The sequence below is a fragment of the Salmo salar genome, chromosome 02, assembly GCF_965601325.2.
Source record: "Salmo salar chromosome 02, fSalSal1, whole genome shotgun sequence".
Classification (NCBI taxonomy): domain Eukaryota; kingdom Metazoa; phylum Chordata; class Actinopteri; order Salmoniformes; family Salmonidae; genus Salmo; species Salmo salar.
In genome coordinates, this window is record NC_138292.1 from 43,159,749 (window position 1) to 43,175,135 (window position 15,387).

At 43.6% G+C, this 15,387-nt stretch overlaps 1 protein-coding gene across 1 annotated transcript; it reads right to left on the bottom strand.

Moving 5' to 3' along the window:
- Window positions 1-1,885: 1,885 nt before the first annotated feature.
- Window positions 1,886-14,879, bottom strand: LOC106583419 (prolyl 3-hydroxylase 3). Its single transcript, XM_014167563.3, has 16 exons — window positions 14,524-14,879; window positions 13,824-14,008; window positions 13,216-13,374; window positions 12,445-12,637; window positions 11,830-11,961; window positions 11,465-11,607; window positions 10,765-10,854; window positions 10,542-10,594; window positions 10,350-10,429; window positions 10,022-10,149; window positions 8,223-8,318; window positions 7,892-8,042; window positions 7,335-7,452; window positions 3,781-3,856; window positions 3,311-3,451; window positions 1,886-2,512 (listed from the first exon to the last, which is right to left on the bottom strand). Exons 1-16 carry the CDS (start codon window positions 14,834-14,836, stop codon window positions 2,333-2,335), a joined length of 2,238 nt encoding a protein of 745 aa, XP_014023038.3. The 5' UTR covers window positions 14,837-14,879; the 3' UTR covers window positions 1,886-2,332.
- Window positions 14,880-15,387: the final 508 nt, after the last annotated feature.

A 15,387-nucleotide genomic window follows, 5' to 3' on the forward strand; every position in this document is an offset into this window, starting at 1 on the left:
CTTTTTAGGGAATGCAGCGGCTGGAGAGGGTAGGCTAAGGGATGGAAGCGGTTAAAACCAGGAGTCCATTAACAGGCCAGTCGACCCAATTCTGCAGCACCCGCGGATTATCACACGGGGGGGAGTGAGAGAGTTAATATGGGTCGTAAACAGTGCTTGACTGGCCGTGACTCAGTAATGCGAGGAGGGGGAGAAGGGTGGGAGATATAAATGGGAGAGAAGATGTGAGTCAGACTGGATGTAAATTATGAAATGAATTCTAGTTGGATTATGGTTCCATATTCTAAATGGGAGAGATTTCGTAAACTTCATAAACAAATGCACTCATTTATGAGGGATTAACGGTAATCTGTCTTTCTATCCTTCCCCCCTTCTGCATACCTCTCTCTCTCTCTGTCTCTCCCTCTCTCTCCCCCAAGCATCAGTTGTTTTGTGCATTGCAGAGCTTTGTCTATCTCCCCCTCCCTCTTTGTCTTTCCCTTTCTATGTCAGTGTTTCTGTACTGCATGGTCTAGTCCCTAAACAGGTGTGACATCTCTTTCTCCTTATCTGTCTACCTCTCTCCTCCCTTCCCCTCCTCTGCCTCCCCTCCATCTCTGACACTCACACATTAACCCTCTCTTGGTTTCATGGTCTTCATCTCCACACAGTTCAAGGGCAGCCTGGCACTGAGGTAATGGTTAATGGACTCTACAAATCCACAACTATTATCTCAACTTGACATTTACTGTACTTTTCGCCGGCCGCATTTGTTGATAACGAAATCAGAAAATACTCTAAATACATTCGGTATTATAAGATATTCCTGGAAAATGCTCTCTCTGCTGTGCCGTTCGAGGAACTAGAGCAAGCACACTTGTGGTTGTTTTGTTTGGAACACAACCCTGCGTCACAGCCATCACACAATTACTGGTGTTGTTTTTACGCAATCCAAAAACGGTCCATTTAAAATCGCAATCTGGGTCAGGTGAGCATGATTTGAAAGCTTGTTCTATTGCCAACGTGACTTGCTGAGTTTTGTACGATCTTGGTGTTAGGCTTTCACAAGGCAATTCAGAGAAACAGATCGTAATTTTGGTGCGCATAGAAAGGAGTCATGAGTGCATTCAGGTGAGTGTGCCGCCGCAAATTCTCTTAACAATTACCAAACGTAAACTCATTCTGTTCAGAACAACCCAGGGTATGATGCCATGTCATCTTGTAACTGTACATCAAACAGTGATCATGAACGTTGACATGAGTTTCATTGATTTGGAAATGTGAAGTGCACATTTGGACTCTATGGGTATTTGGCTTGCTTGTATGACTTCAAAGCTGTATTTATTATAATCCTCAACGTCGCATCTTTCAAAATACATCGAGTCATCTTAAATGTACAGCATTTCGCTCACTCAGACAACAAAACATTTGCAAATGTGGCCTAATTAGCGGGAGGGCAACTTCTTGTCGAGCGCTGGTGCTCAAGTTCAAAACGGCAGTCAATCAAAACCCATATAGCGCTGACGCGCAGAGCCAGAGCTCTAACGTCATGGATAGCATGTTACACTACAGCCACTACGTTCTGAATCTGCCCTTTTTCAACCCGCAAATGGGTATGAGTGTAAAGGGTTAAACAGTTGATAATGCAGGAGGTTTGGAGTTGACCTTTTAACCTTCTACAGGGTTGTGTATGAGAGCTTATGTGGATAGTGATGTTTAATGTCATGTTTTTAATGTACATGTGTGTAATGTATGGCATTGACCCAATAAAGGGGATTCCAACATTCTGTCTCTCCCACTTATACCTCTTTCAGACAGAGGGGAGATGCCACTTCAGAAGCACCTCCACTATGGCTTTTTTTCTATATCTGCAACAAGGGCTTTTTCATTCTCACTCCCTCTCCACCATTTTGAATAACTTTTATTCAATTCCTTTTACTTTTCTCCAGCAGGTATGTAACAGTTATTACATAGCAAACACTAAGGCATACACTGTAACACAAATGGACTGATTGTCAATGGAGGGGGTGGAAAGACACACACAATCACACAACACAGTCTCAAAGAGAAAGACTGAGGGAGCGAAAGAGAGTGAGAAAGATGGACAAAAATACCTTTTTCACAAATGGTCTCGCAGACAGAGAGAGAGCGAGGAAAAGATGAAGAGAAAGTGAAAGAGCGTGGGTAGGGATTGAAAAGCCTGGTGTAAAAATAGAGAAGAGTTTATGGTCTTTTGGGAGAGGGGACTGGTGGCTGGACCGGGACGGTCCACCAAGTAGGACGGGGAGGTTAACAGGACTACCCCGCTGTTCAGCGTGGGTGGTTCAGTCTTTAAATCCATCACAGCAGCTCATCACAGCTCATCCTTTCCCCCTGTCACCCTGCCCCTCCCTCTACTCCTCGACGACTGGCTTCCACTTCTACCACTCCGAGCAGGGGCAGCGGTGCCCTCTCTTCCCTCCTCTTTTACTTCTCCTCCCTTCGTCACACTCTGTCCATCCGCAGCCCACAGGGCCTCAGCCTCCTCCCTCTCCTGCATGAGGCACAGAAGGTACAATAATGTGAGGTAAAGTGAGGTTGAATGGACCTTATTCACACCATGGCCGTGATCAGACAAAATCCAGGCTAGCGGGCAGAAGTGCTATTTTAAAATCGAGGGAAAATTGTGGCTGGAACTTTCCTGAAGTTCAACCTTAAAATTATAGATCATTAATAAACCGACCAACAGTAAAATAAAAAAGTGCCTATTGTCACGTTATTTGACTACCAACCCTAGCTGACGTTGACTTATTCTTCAAAAGCGCTATCTAAACAAAAAGTTAACTAGCATAGGGAAAATGGCTTTAAATTGTCAGCGCTAGATGTGAAAAATGAGAAAGAAACCACCATTACATTTGCATGTATGTTCTGTTTGTTTGTCTGCAGCTGATCTTGTTGCTATGTACAGTACGTTGCTAACAAACAATAACCTTGCAGTCACTTTTGTAACTTCACCGCTTGTGGTAGACGTTCACCTTAACCACTGATCTAGGATCAGCATCGCCTACCTAACCATTAATACAATACTTTTTTTAAAACATTTTTTTAAATGGTTAGGGGCAACACTAACCAATTTCAACTTCACTTCCCTACCAAGATGGCCGCCAGCCCACATTACCATCTAGCGAGCAGTCGGTCCTCCCTTTTTTTTTTAACTCTATAGCATTACAGCGTTAGCCTGGTCCCAGATCAGTTTGTGCGGTCTTGCCAACTCCTATGGTCATTGTCATGCCAAACATATCTGATCTGGGCCAGGCTTATATAGAGCAACCAATCCAATAACAGTTCTCACCATATCCCTGTGGTGCTTCTCCTTGGTGAACCAGAGGGCCAGTGCACACCTGCGGCCAGCGGTCACCGCGGTCACACCATGGGGGTTGACAGGACCGGCGGAGAACCCCACCAGTCGACCACAGGTGGGTTTCACCCGGGCCTACAGAAAGAAAGAGAGACAGAGCGTCAGAAAGGTTAGCCTCTATAAGGGTCATGATAGAATGGATAGAAGAGGCAATATCGTCAGAACTTACTAAGTACACACAACACAAACTATTTGTTCTTAATTTAGCGTTACGGCTAATATTAGGTATACAGTTACTGAACGGGTTAAGGTTTGAATTGCATACGTTAGAAAGCTGTGCTTCCATCCTTTCTAGCGTGGCCAGATAGTGATGACCGGGTCACGGTGGGGCATAGGTCAAAGTTCATGTGAAGATCAGCCAGTGTAAAGTGTTCTACCTGAGTTTTAAATGTCAAGTGACTTACTGTGACAGTCTTGGCATCCCTGTCTGTGAAGAAGAGCTCCCCACCGTCAAAGTCATCGTTCAGATAGAGCACAGCGCTGGAATGGAATCAGACATGGTCTTAGTCGGCATTTAACAACAAGTCTAGTCAAAGTTGTCAGTCGACATCTTTATTGCTTCGTCAACAAACCTAGTGGTGCAATATAACACACTGCCAGAGGCACATCACATTATTTCCTCACACCCTCCTGCCTGAAATCAAGAATCTACACTAGGCTGTGGAATGGCACCTGTGTTTGTTTACCTTAGAATGAGGAGACCATCAAACACTGTTAGTATTAAGATGTCACGCCGTACGGGTTTGAGTTTATTCAGGATGGGAAATGTCTGTTCATGTAATTTATATACACTCCCCTCCATATGTATTTGGACAGTGAAGCAGTGTTTTTACATTTCGCTTTAGCCTCCAGCATTTTGGATTGGCGATCAAATGATTCATATGAGGCGACAGTACACAATGTCACCTTTCATTTGAGTGCATTTTCATACATATCTGTTTTACCGTTTAGAAATAAAGGCATTGTATGTATCTAGTCCCCCGATTTGAAGAAGTCAGAAGATTTTGGACATAGAGCGCATTTGGAAGGTATTCAGACCCCTAAACATTTTCCACATTTCATTACGTTACAGCCTTATTCTAAAACTGATTAAATCGTTTTTTTCCCCCTCAATCTACACACAATACCCCATAATAACAAAGCAAAAACAGGTTCAGACATTTTTGCAAATGTATTAAACATAAAACTATCACATTTAGATAAGCATTTCGACCCTTTCCTCAGTATTTTGTTGAAGCACCTTTGGCAGCAATTACAGCCTTGAGTCTTCTTGGGTATGACGCTAAAAGCTTGGCACACCTGTATTTGGGGAGCTTCTCCTATTCTTCTCTGCAGATCCTCTCAAGCTCTGTCAGGTTGGATGGGGAGTGTCGCTGCACAGCTATTTTCAGGTGTCTCCAGAGATGTTCGATCGGGTTCAAGTCTGGGCTCTGGGTGGGAAACTCAAGGACATTCAGAGACTTGCCCCGAAGCCACACCTGCGTTGTCTTAGTTGTGTGTTAAGGGTCGTTGTCCTGTCGGAAGGTGAACTTTCACCCCAGTCTGAGATCCTGAGCGCTCTGGAGCAGGTATTCATCAAGGATATCTCTGTACTTTGCTCCGTTCATCTTTCCCTCAATCCTGAATAGTTTCCCAGTCCCTGCCGCTGAAAAACATCCCCACAGCATGATTCTGCCACCACCATGCTTCACCGTAGGGATGGTGCCAGGTTTCCTCCAGATGTGACACTTGGCATTCAGGCCAAAGAGTTCAATCTTGGTTTCATCAGACCAGACCAGACAAGAGAATCTTGTTTCTTTGCCTTTTGGCAAACTCCAAGAAGGCTGTCATGTGCCTTTTACTGAGGGGTTGCTTCCGTCTGGCCACTCTACCATAAAAGGCCTGATTGGTGGAGTGCTGCAGAGATGGTTGTCCTTCTGGAAGGTTCTCCCATATCCACAGAGGAACTATGGAGCTCTGTCAGAGTGACCATCGGGTTCTTGGTCACCTCCCTGACCAAGGCCCTTCTTCCCCGATTGCTCAATTTGGACGGGTGGCCATCTCTAGGAAGAGTCGTGCTGGTTCCAAATTCTATTTAAGAATGATGGAGGCTACTGTGTTCTTGGGGGACCTTCCATGCTGCAAAAATGTTTTGGTACCCTTCCCCAGATCTGTGCCTCGACACAATCCAACTCCTTCGACCTCATGGCTTGGTTTTTGCTCTGACATGCACTGTCAACTGTGGGACCTTATCTAGACAGGTGTGTACCTTTCCAAATCATGTCCAATCAATTGAATTTACCACAAGTGGACTCCAATCAAGTTGTAGAAACATCTCAAGGATGATCAATGGAAACAGGCTGCACCTGAGCTCAATTTCAAGTCTCTTTGTATCTGAATACTTATGTAAATAAGGTATTTAATTATATATATATATAAAAAATTAAATACCTTATTTACATAAGTATTCAGATACAAAGAGACTTGAAATTGAGCTCAGGTGCAGCCTGTTTCCATTGATCATCCTTGAGATGTTTATATGTGTTATATTGCACCACTAGGTTTGTTGACGAAGCAATAAAGATGTCGACTGACAACTTTGACTAGACTTGTTGTTAAATGCCGACTAAGACCATAAGGAAAAACATCTTTTTTTATCAATTTAAGAATAAGGCTTTAATGTAACAAAATGTGGAAAAAGGGAAGGGGTCTGAATACTTTCCGAATGCACTGTATTTACTTATAGCGTACTCAAGCAGTCAAAATTGTAGTATTTGGTCCCATATTCCTAGCACACAATGACCACGTCAATCTTGTGACTCTACAAACTTGTTGGATGCAATTTGTTTTGGTTGTGTTTCGGATTATATTTCGCCCATTAGGAACTGAATGGTGAATAATGTATTCTGTCATTTTGGAGTCAATTGCATTGTAAATAAATATAGAAGATGTTTCTGAACAGTTCTACATTAATGTGGATGCTACCATGATTATGGACAATCCTGAATGAATCATGAATAATGATGGTCAAAACCCCACAATCATGAATATAGATCATACCCCCACAAAAATGCTAACCTCCCCTATTATTGGTAATGGTGAGAGGTTAGCATGTTTTGTTGTTAGCCTCAATGTCATCTCACTCAATTATTCATGATTCATGAATGATTTTTCTTAACCTTGCCATTATCAGGATTAATGAAAGTTTAGAGAAACATCTTATCTCTTATCTTACTCACTTAGAAGAAAATAAAACTCCAGTCACCATTCACCAATCAGTTACTATTGTGCAAAACATAACACAATCAAAACAAACTGCAAATGCATCCAACAAGTTTGTAAAGTCACATGTTTGATGTAGCCATTGTGTGCAAGAAATATGGGACCAAATACTGAACTTTTGACTACTCTGATACGCTGTAAGGAAATTTCTCCAAATATGTATGACTTCTTCACACTGGGGGGGGGGACAAAATACATAAAGTGCTTACATTTGTAAATGATTAAACAGATATGTATGAAAATACCCTCAAATAAAAAGTGACATTCTGTACTCTCGCCTCATATGAAACATTTGATCTCAAATTCAAACTGCTGGGGTATAGAGCCAAATGGACCATTTTAGCTTCACTGTCCAAATACATACATATGGGAGTGTATGTGGTGTTGTGTATGTGGTGTTATATATGGGAGTGTGTGTGGTGTTATATATGGGAGTGTGTGTGGTGTTATATATGGGAGTGTGTGTGGTGTTATATATGGGAGTGTGTGTGGTGTTATATATGGGAGTGTGTGTGGTGTTATATAGCTCACCGTCCAAGTCTTGTGTTTTTATATTGTAATTACATGTCTGTGCATGCACAGTGCAGACATCTGCATGCTTCTGTGTGTGTGCATGTGTTTTTCCAGTCTGCATGTGTGTGTTTGTGTGTCCTGCCAGCTTGTGCGTGTGTGTGCACATGTATGAGTGTGTGTGTACCTCAGGTCTCTGTGTGTAAAGGCAGGTGGTTCTCTCCAGCACTGTCTGGTCTCAGGTTCCAGTAGACAGTTGTCCACATGAACAGGGTGAGACAGGTCCAGTCTCCCCTCCTGGTCCCCTGGACAGGACACACAACACAAGAGGGCCATGTTCATTAGGCACCAAATGGAAGAAAACGGACTGAAATAGGGAGGGACTATCTGGAGTTGTCCAATAAGAAACACTCATTTTAGTTTTCTGTTGCAAAATGTTTTAGACAGTTTTCCATTATGTGCCCTAATGAACATGGCCCAGGTAACACAACGGGTGACATAACACAAAGCAGATATAACACCTGATACAAGTCAGGGGTTAGCTATTGGGTTACACTATAAATGGGAAAAGCGTGATGAGGCCTTAACCCTATTTGAATAGGAAAGCTTTGCACCATTTTGCATTGAGACCCACAAATGTAATACATAATGGAATCAACAGAACAGATGGAAAATAATATGAAACCAAACATTTTTGGAACCATCATTCCAAGAAATAGAGGGCATTGCTTGAGTGGACCATACCTGTGATGGCGCTACGGCACACGAGATGTGTGTAGGAGAAATGGAGTCCTGAGGGGCTCCTGAAGTAGGAGTGCAAGAGGGTTCTCACCCTCTCCCCCATCTCATGCAGCAGCTTAGCGTCTGATTGGTTCACCATGCCGTCCCGAGCCAACTGCAGACCAGAAAAGTGTTTAACTGTTCATTAGCTACGTGGCCATGTGAGACAGAGAGAGACAGAGACGAGCGGAGAGAGAGAGAGAGAGAGAGAGAGAGATCGAGCGAGAGCGAGAGCGACGACAGACAGACAGACAGACGGATAGATAGATTTAATCTCCAGATACATCGTTCTCACCTTGACAGCTCTGAGGACAGTCAGGCCCTCAAACTTCTCATGGGGTGTGTGTGGGGACCGTCGCCCCCGGTAACCGTCCCCAGCAGACGCAGCTGCCTGTCAGAGACAACACAGGAAGTCATCATGGAGGATATGAGCTTATAGCCCTGTTGGAATACTTATGCTATTGCTGAATTCCAAATCCACCCCTGGCTCATATCCCTAAGATCCATAAAGATGAGGGCCTGAATTCATAAAGTGTATATACACTACCGTTCAAAAGTTTAGGCTCACTTAGAAATGTCCTTGTTTTTGAAAGAAAAGCTAATTTTTTGTCCATTAAAATAACATCAATTTGATCAGAAATACAGTGTAGACATTGTTAATGTTGTAAATGACTATTTTAGCTAGAAACGGCTGATTCTTAATGGAATATCTACATAGGCATACAGAGGCCCATTAACAGCAACCATCACTCCTGTGTTCCAATGGCACGTTGTGTTAGCTAATCCAACTTTATCATTTTAAAAGGCGAATTGATCATTAGAAAACACTTTTGCAATTATGTTAGCACAGCTGAAAACTGTTGTTCTAGTTAAAGAAGCAATAAAACTGGCCTTCTGCAGCATCAGCATTTGTGGGTTCGATTACAGGCTCAAAATGGCTAGAAACAAAGACCTTTCTTCTGAAACTCGTCAATCTATTCTTGTTCTGAGAAATGAAGGCTATTCCATGCGAGAAACTGCCAAGAAACTGAAGATCTCGTACAACGCTGTGTACTACTCCCTTCACAGAACAGCGCAAACTGGCTCTAACCAGAAAAGAAAGAGGAGTGGAGGCCCCGGTGCACAACTGAGCAAAAGGACTAGTACATCAGTGTCTAGTTTGAGAAACAGACGCCTCACAAGTCCTCAACTGGCAGCTTCTCAACGTCAACAGTGAGGATGCGACTCCGGGAAGCTGGCCTTCTAGGCAGAGTTCCTCTGTCCAGTATCTGTGTTCTTTTGCCCATCTTAATATTTTATTTTTATTGGCCAGTCTGCGATACGGCTTTTTCTTTGCAACTCTGCCTAGAGGGCCAGCACCCCGGTGTCACGACTTCCACTGAAGGCGGCTCCTCTCCCTGTTCGGGTGGTGCTCGGCGGTCGTCGTCGCCGGTCTACTAGCTGCCACCAATCCTTTTTTTTATTTTTTCGTTTAGTTTTGATTGTGCACCTGTTCCTTGTTTAGGTTGTTTCGTTTGGGTATTTATTTTCTCCCTACCCGCTTTGTTTCGTGCGGGTTTATTTTCGTTTCCCTGTTTGTATGTTGGGTGACGTGATTTTGTTCATTTATTTCATTCAGGTGTTTTCCCTAGATTTTGGTTCTAGAGGTGTTTTTGGACTGTGTATTGGTCCTGTGCCTGTATGTTTTTGGATGGACTTTATTAAACAGGTTTGATTGCATTTACTCCTCTCCTGCGCCTGACTCCTACACCCACCTCTCGTAGAGAGCCGTGACACCCGGAGTCACCTCTTCACTGTTGAAGTTGAGACTGGTGTTTTGCGTGTACTATGTAATGAAGCTGCCAGTTGAGAACTTGTGAGGCGTCTGTGAAAAACTGAGTTTAAATGTATTTGGCTGAGGTGTATGTCAACTTCAGACTTCAACTGTATATACATATACACTGTATAAGGCCATTGATAGGCTCGGTGTGATTTTCACTATATTGCAGTTTCAGCTATTATTTCCCATCCAATGGGAAACACCAAAGGGACAGGGCTCATTAAAAGGGAGTCTGAGGGAGTCTTGTTTTCTGAGCAAATAATATGCAAGCTTACGGTCGCTAGGCGCAGTACTGTATTGCATTCCTTTTGATCTAGAACTCCGTCCAGCACCACGCGATTAGTTCCATTTAAAGAATTGTCGTCCATGCTGATGGTGACACCAACCTGAGGAACGGGACCCCCTGCGGAGGGAACAGAACGGAGGTGTGAGTGAGACACAGGAAGAGGGTCCACACACACACACACACACATTTAAATCAAATAGATATTTATCAGATTAGTGTTTCCCAATCCCGAGACCCGAGCCAATTATGTTTTTTGTCATTACCAATCCATCAATGTGTGCTTGTAACGTGCCAAACACTAATGTTTTTATCCTTACCTGCGTAGAACCCACTATCGTCCATCTCTACTTCTTTCTCTCCCGCCTTCAATTTCTCATTCAGCACTTCCTTTTCTGCTCTGGAAATCAAAAGGGAAATGGCTTTCAACCGCCCAATAGCACTTCAAAGCCCTTTCTCTCCACACTCCCGTCCTCTTTTGCAGTAACTTTCTCCTTCACTTTTCCTCTTACCTCCATATGTCTCTGAGCAACTCGGGAACAACCTCCTCTGGAGTCCAGAGATCCTATATGGGAGAACAAAAACACAAAAAGGAACAAACTGCTGTATTGTTCAGTTTCAAAGTAAATGTGAGTGACCAAATCAGAGCCATATATAGCCTAGATATACAGTAGCTACTTTACAGCTCTGAGCCAAACCAGGACCAGCGATAATCAATAAACAACTTTATCATACCGGGTCGGTGAAATTGAAGTTGAGGTTTTCCATTCCGAAGTAGAGTAGCTTTTTCTCCTGCAGTGAGCGGCTCACATACCTGGCTATCTCCTGAGAATATAAAGACAGAGACTTAGACGCACCTTAGAGGCTGCTGCCCTATGTACATAGACATGGAATCACTGGTCAATTTAATAATGGAACACTGGTCACTTTAATAAAAATAAATATATATTTTATATATATATACACACACACACACACACATATATATATATATATGTCCCTACACCCGCAATAACACAATGTTTACATACTGTTTTACTCATTTCATATGTATATACTGTATTCTAGTAAATGCCACTCCAACATTGCTCGTCCTAATATTTATATATTTCTTAATTCCATTCTTTTACTTTTAGATTTGTGTGTATTGTTGTGAATTGATAAATACTACTGCACTGTTGGAGCTAGGAACTAAAGGATGTCCCTACACCCGCAATAACATCTGCTAAATATGTGTATGCGACAAATACATAGATATGCACATTTTCATTTAATTAAAAGAGTGATGCCTACGGAGAACCAATATACTGGTCTTCACAGTAGAGTAAGATACAATAATGTATCTATCAAATTTGAGGAGTGTTGTTTATAAAATGAAACCTCCCTAGTGGGCCAGGCTAGGGGTTGTTGATTTTAGGCTGAGCACCATTAGTACCTGGGAGGGCTTTGTCCCATGTGCCTCAGTGTCACCCCCCAGTGTCTCTGTGTAGAGCTCCAGGTTACTGAGGGAGTCTTTGTCTGAGGGGTAGAACAGGAGGAGAGACCGCAGAGAACGCACCGCTCCTCCTAGATCGCCCGCTGCGGGAAATAGGTGAGAGAGAGGGAGATGGGCGTTGGTTGTTCACTAGATATGTCAACTCCTGTATGAAACACCAGAGCCTTTTTTGAAATAATACATTTATTTCAGGTGCCATAGTCAGGCCAGTATCATCAGCTGCAGTAGAAGCAGAGTTAGCATCATAATCGTCGTTAGCGTCATCATGTGGTCATTACTGTAACTTGACCGTTCCCCTGTCTAACCTTTGAACTGTGCGATGTGTAGATGCTCCAGCTGTGTGGGTAGGAAGTCCTCCTGGGCTGAAATCCTTCCGGGTCGCGTCGCCACCTGAGTCACACAGGCCTGCTGGCAGGACAGGAGGGAGAGGGAGAGTGCTGGAGGACAGGAGATAAAAATCACACGATAAGGAAAAGTTAGAAAAGTAGAGAATAGCATAGAATAAAATAGTAGGACAACTATCCTATACATGTAAAACTAATTAAAATGTTTGCTTTGTTTTGGACCAAACAAAATATGCGCTGCGTGACATTATACTGTTTACAGTCAGCTGTCTTGGTAACACTCCCCCTGTAATAAGGCCTTTATAATGCTATATAACACTATCACCTTACAGACATTTTCAGCCTACTAGCAATGAATGAGCTATAGCCCTGCATAGACAACCAGCTTCATGAACACAAACATGTTTTTCCTATTACCTGTGTGGTCCAGTGGTTAGTGCCACATGTACAACCCAGCTTCCAATGTCAGCATGGGTTCAAATCTGCCCCATGCCCTTCTGACTCACAATCTCAATAAGGATATATAAAACCCTTAAAAATATACATTTTTAAACAAACAAACGTGTTTTTCCTCACCTGCAGCCTTCTCAAACACCCCGTCCATTCCGTCCTCTCCTCTGTTCTCAGGGAGCCGCTGTGAGGCGACCTCACACTGCGCCCGGCACTCATCAGTCTGTCTCAGTGTCTCGTTCACACACTCCCTCCATTTCTCCACGGCGTGCGCCCAATCAGAGGAGGCCTCAGAGGTGACGGCAGAGTCGTACAGGGCCTGTGGTTAATAGAGGGATGGAGGTTAGCAGGAAAGGTTGGCTATAATTGGTAAACATCAAGAACGGAGTGCGATGGAGAGGAGTCGTCGATGGCCTATACTCCCAATGGGCATAGTAAGTACGGAAAGCATGAAGACTTGCTGGAGACAAGCAAAACAAAGCAGTGAAATTAACTGCATTTTTATTTTTTACTGTTAGGCTTTAGCGATATCAAAAGTCCAGTGAAGTCCACATGATGTATTCTCATTTATAGTACACTCCTTTAGTAACACGTTATCAGGAATGCTGTGGGTGCATGCAGAGGTTACTTTGTGAGCCCAAAGGGCTTTTACGATTGGTTAGGTACTTAAAGTGAAACACAGAGAGGAATTTGAACCCTCACGCCACATGTGAGAATCAAATAATATTTCTTACAACAAGATTCATGAATACCTATTTATGCATACAATCTACCATTAATTTGACAATTTCTCAGCACACACACACACACACACACACACACACACACACACACACACACACACACACACACACACACACACACAACCCTCCTCCTCTCCCACTCTTTTTTTATTACCCAGTGTTTCTCTGTCTCCATCTCTCTATCCTGGAATGCGTCCTCTGTTACTCCCTCCATCCGTCTATACTTCTCAATGTTGTTCCTCATCTCCAGGTGGCTGGGGTTGGCCACGAAGAACGTGTGGGCTGCTGACGCCGCCTTTTGTACTTTCCCAAGCTGACGAAGAAGAGAATGGAGGAGGGGAAAAGTTGATAGAGAATGAGGTAAAAGATGAACAGAGGGAGGAAGAGCAGTAGGCAGGAGAGGATGGGGAAAGAGAGCGAGATGGAGGTAGAAGACGTAGAGGAGGAGGAGGAGGAGAAAGAGGGGAGGAGGAAAAAAAATAACAGGAGGATGAGGTAGACGAAGAAAAGTTAAAAGTCCAGATGAGCTAGAGTGCACGAAGACCACAGCTGTCGTCGTAGGATATTGTTGCTACGGTATGTAGTAAAGTGAGCTGGCACATTACATCATATATACCTTATACCAGAGTAACTAACGACCAGTGGGATAACCTATGTAATTGCTTTAACATGCAATTAGCACTTCAGATCTATAATTCAACTGTTAGCCATGCCTATGCACAGGAACATAATGAAACAGCAGGTGAGTATGGTAACAGTTACCTTCCAGTAGACCACCTGCAGGAAGTTATAGGGGTTCCGGGTGCTAAACTCGTACTCGATGTCGGCAGACACGGGAAGCTGTCCTGCGGGAGTGACAGCCCGTCCCAAACAGAACCGCACACACTCAGCCCGCCGCTGGACCCAGTCCACTGCCCATAGGTCCCACAGATTCCCTTTCTCAGTGTCTGAGGCCCCCCCCCACACACACACACACACACACACACCACACACACACACACACACACACACACACACCACACACACACACACACACACAGCAGAGATGCTACATTACTGGTATGTACCATACCAGGACTGTCTTGCACTCATGACCATAGATAGGATCATCACTGACTCCTGGGAGATATCTAGGCCCTAATGCAAGCTGTGAATGTAAGTGGCAAACAGAAACTTGCGATTTAATATATTTCATGCATGCACACAACACACACAGGTGGAGACAGAGAGACATACTCTCTATCACACATACCCTATGAACCGAACACATACAACATAGTAAACACACACATACCCTATGAACCGAACACATACAACACAGTAAACACACACATACCCTATGAACCGAACACATACAACACAGTAAACACACACATACCCTATGAACCGAACACATACTACACAGTAAACACACACATACCCTATGAACCGAACACATACAACACAGTAAACACACACATACCCAGTTTTGAGAGCCTGTCATATCCCGCTGGCACACATTCTTCATGGCACTGCCGTCGGGTCCGAAATAGAGCCTCCCGGGTAGACATCGACTTTTCGAGCAGCTCCGCAGCTTTCTCCCACTCCTCGCTAAAGTATGCACGGACCCCGGTATAATACAAAACATCGTAAGAGGTTATGAGTCCGGACGCAGATCCTGCAGAAGCCCCGATGCCTGCAACAGGAGAGGTCAAATAGAAGAATGAGAAAAGAGAGTGAATAAGAGAGATGTGCAGCGCCACGTAGACAGAGCTGTGATTTGCGCAAAGCGCCATAGTTATTTTTGAGAAGGAGGGGGAGGGGGGCAAGAAAGACGTGCATGGTAGTGATGAGGGGAGGAGGAGAAGTAGTAGGATGGGTGGAGAAAAGGAAAGAGGCAGTACACTTGAAAGTAGATTTATTGACACAGTAAATAAGTGTTTGGAAGCACTAAAATAATGCTAAAATAATATTATTGTCTAGCTTAGTGTACTTGCCTGCAGTCTGTACACACTCATTCATAACACTGTATAGACTACACAAAAACATTGTTTCCATTCTTTATGGTGGCCTATTTTTTTCATAGCAGAATTTCTTAAGTCAAACTATTTAGGCTATATAGCCTACTTTACCAACGTCCCACTCACCAAACATAAATCATGGCAGGTCTGAACATGCAACATGTAAAATATTTACCCTGTTTGACTACAAAGTCATTTGTTCATCAGCATTAAATGTGGCAGCTGATATGGCCTTCCCTGTAGCTCAGTTGGTAGAGCATGGTGTTTGCAACGCCAGGGTTGTGGGTTCGTTTCCCACAGAAAAAAAAAAGTATGAAATGTATGCA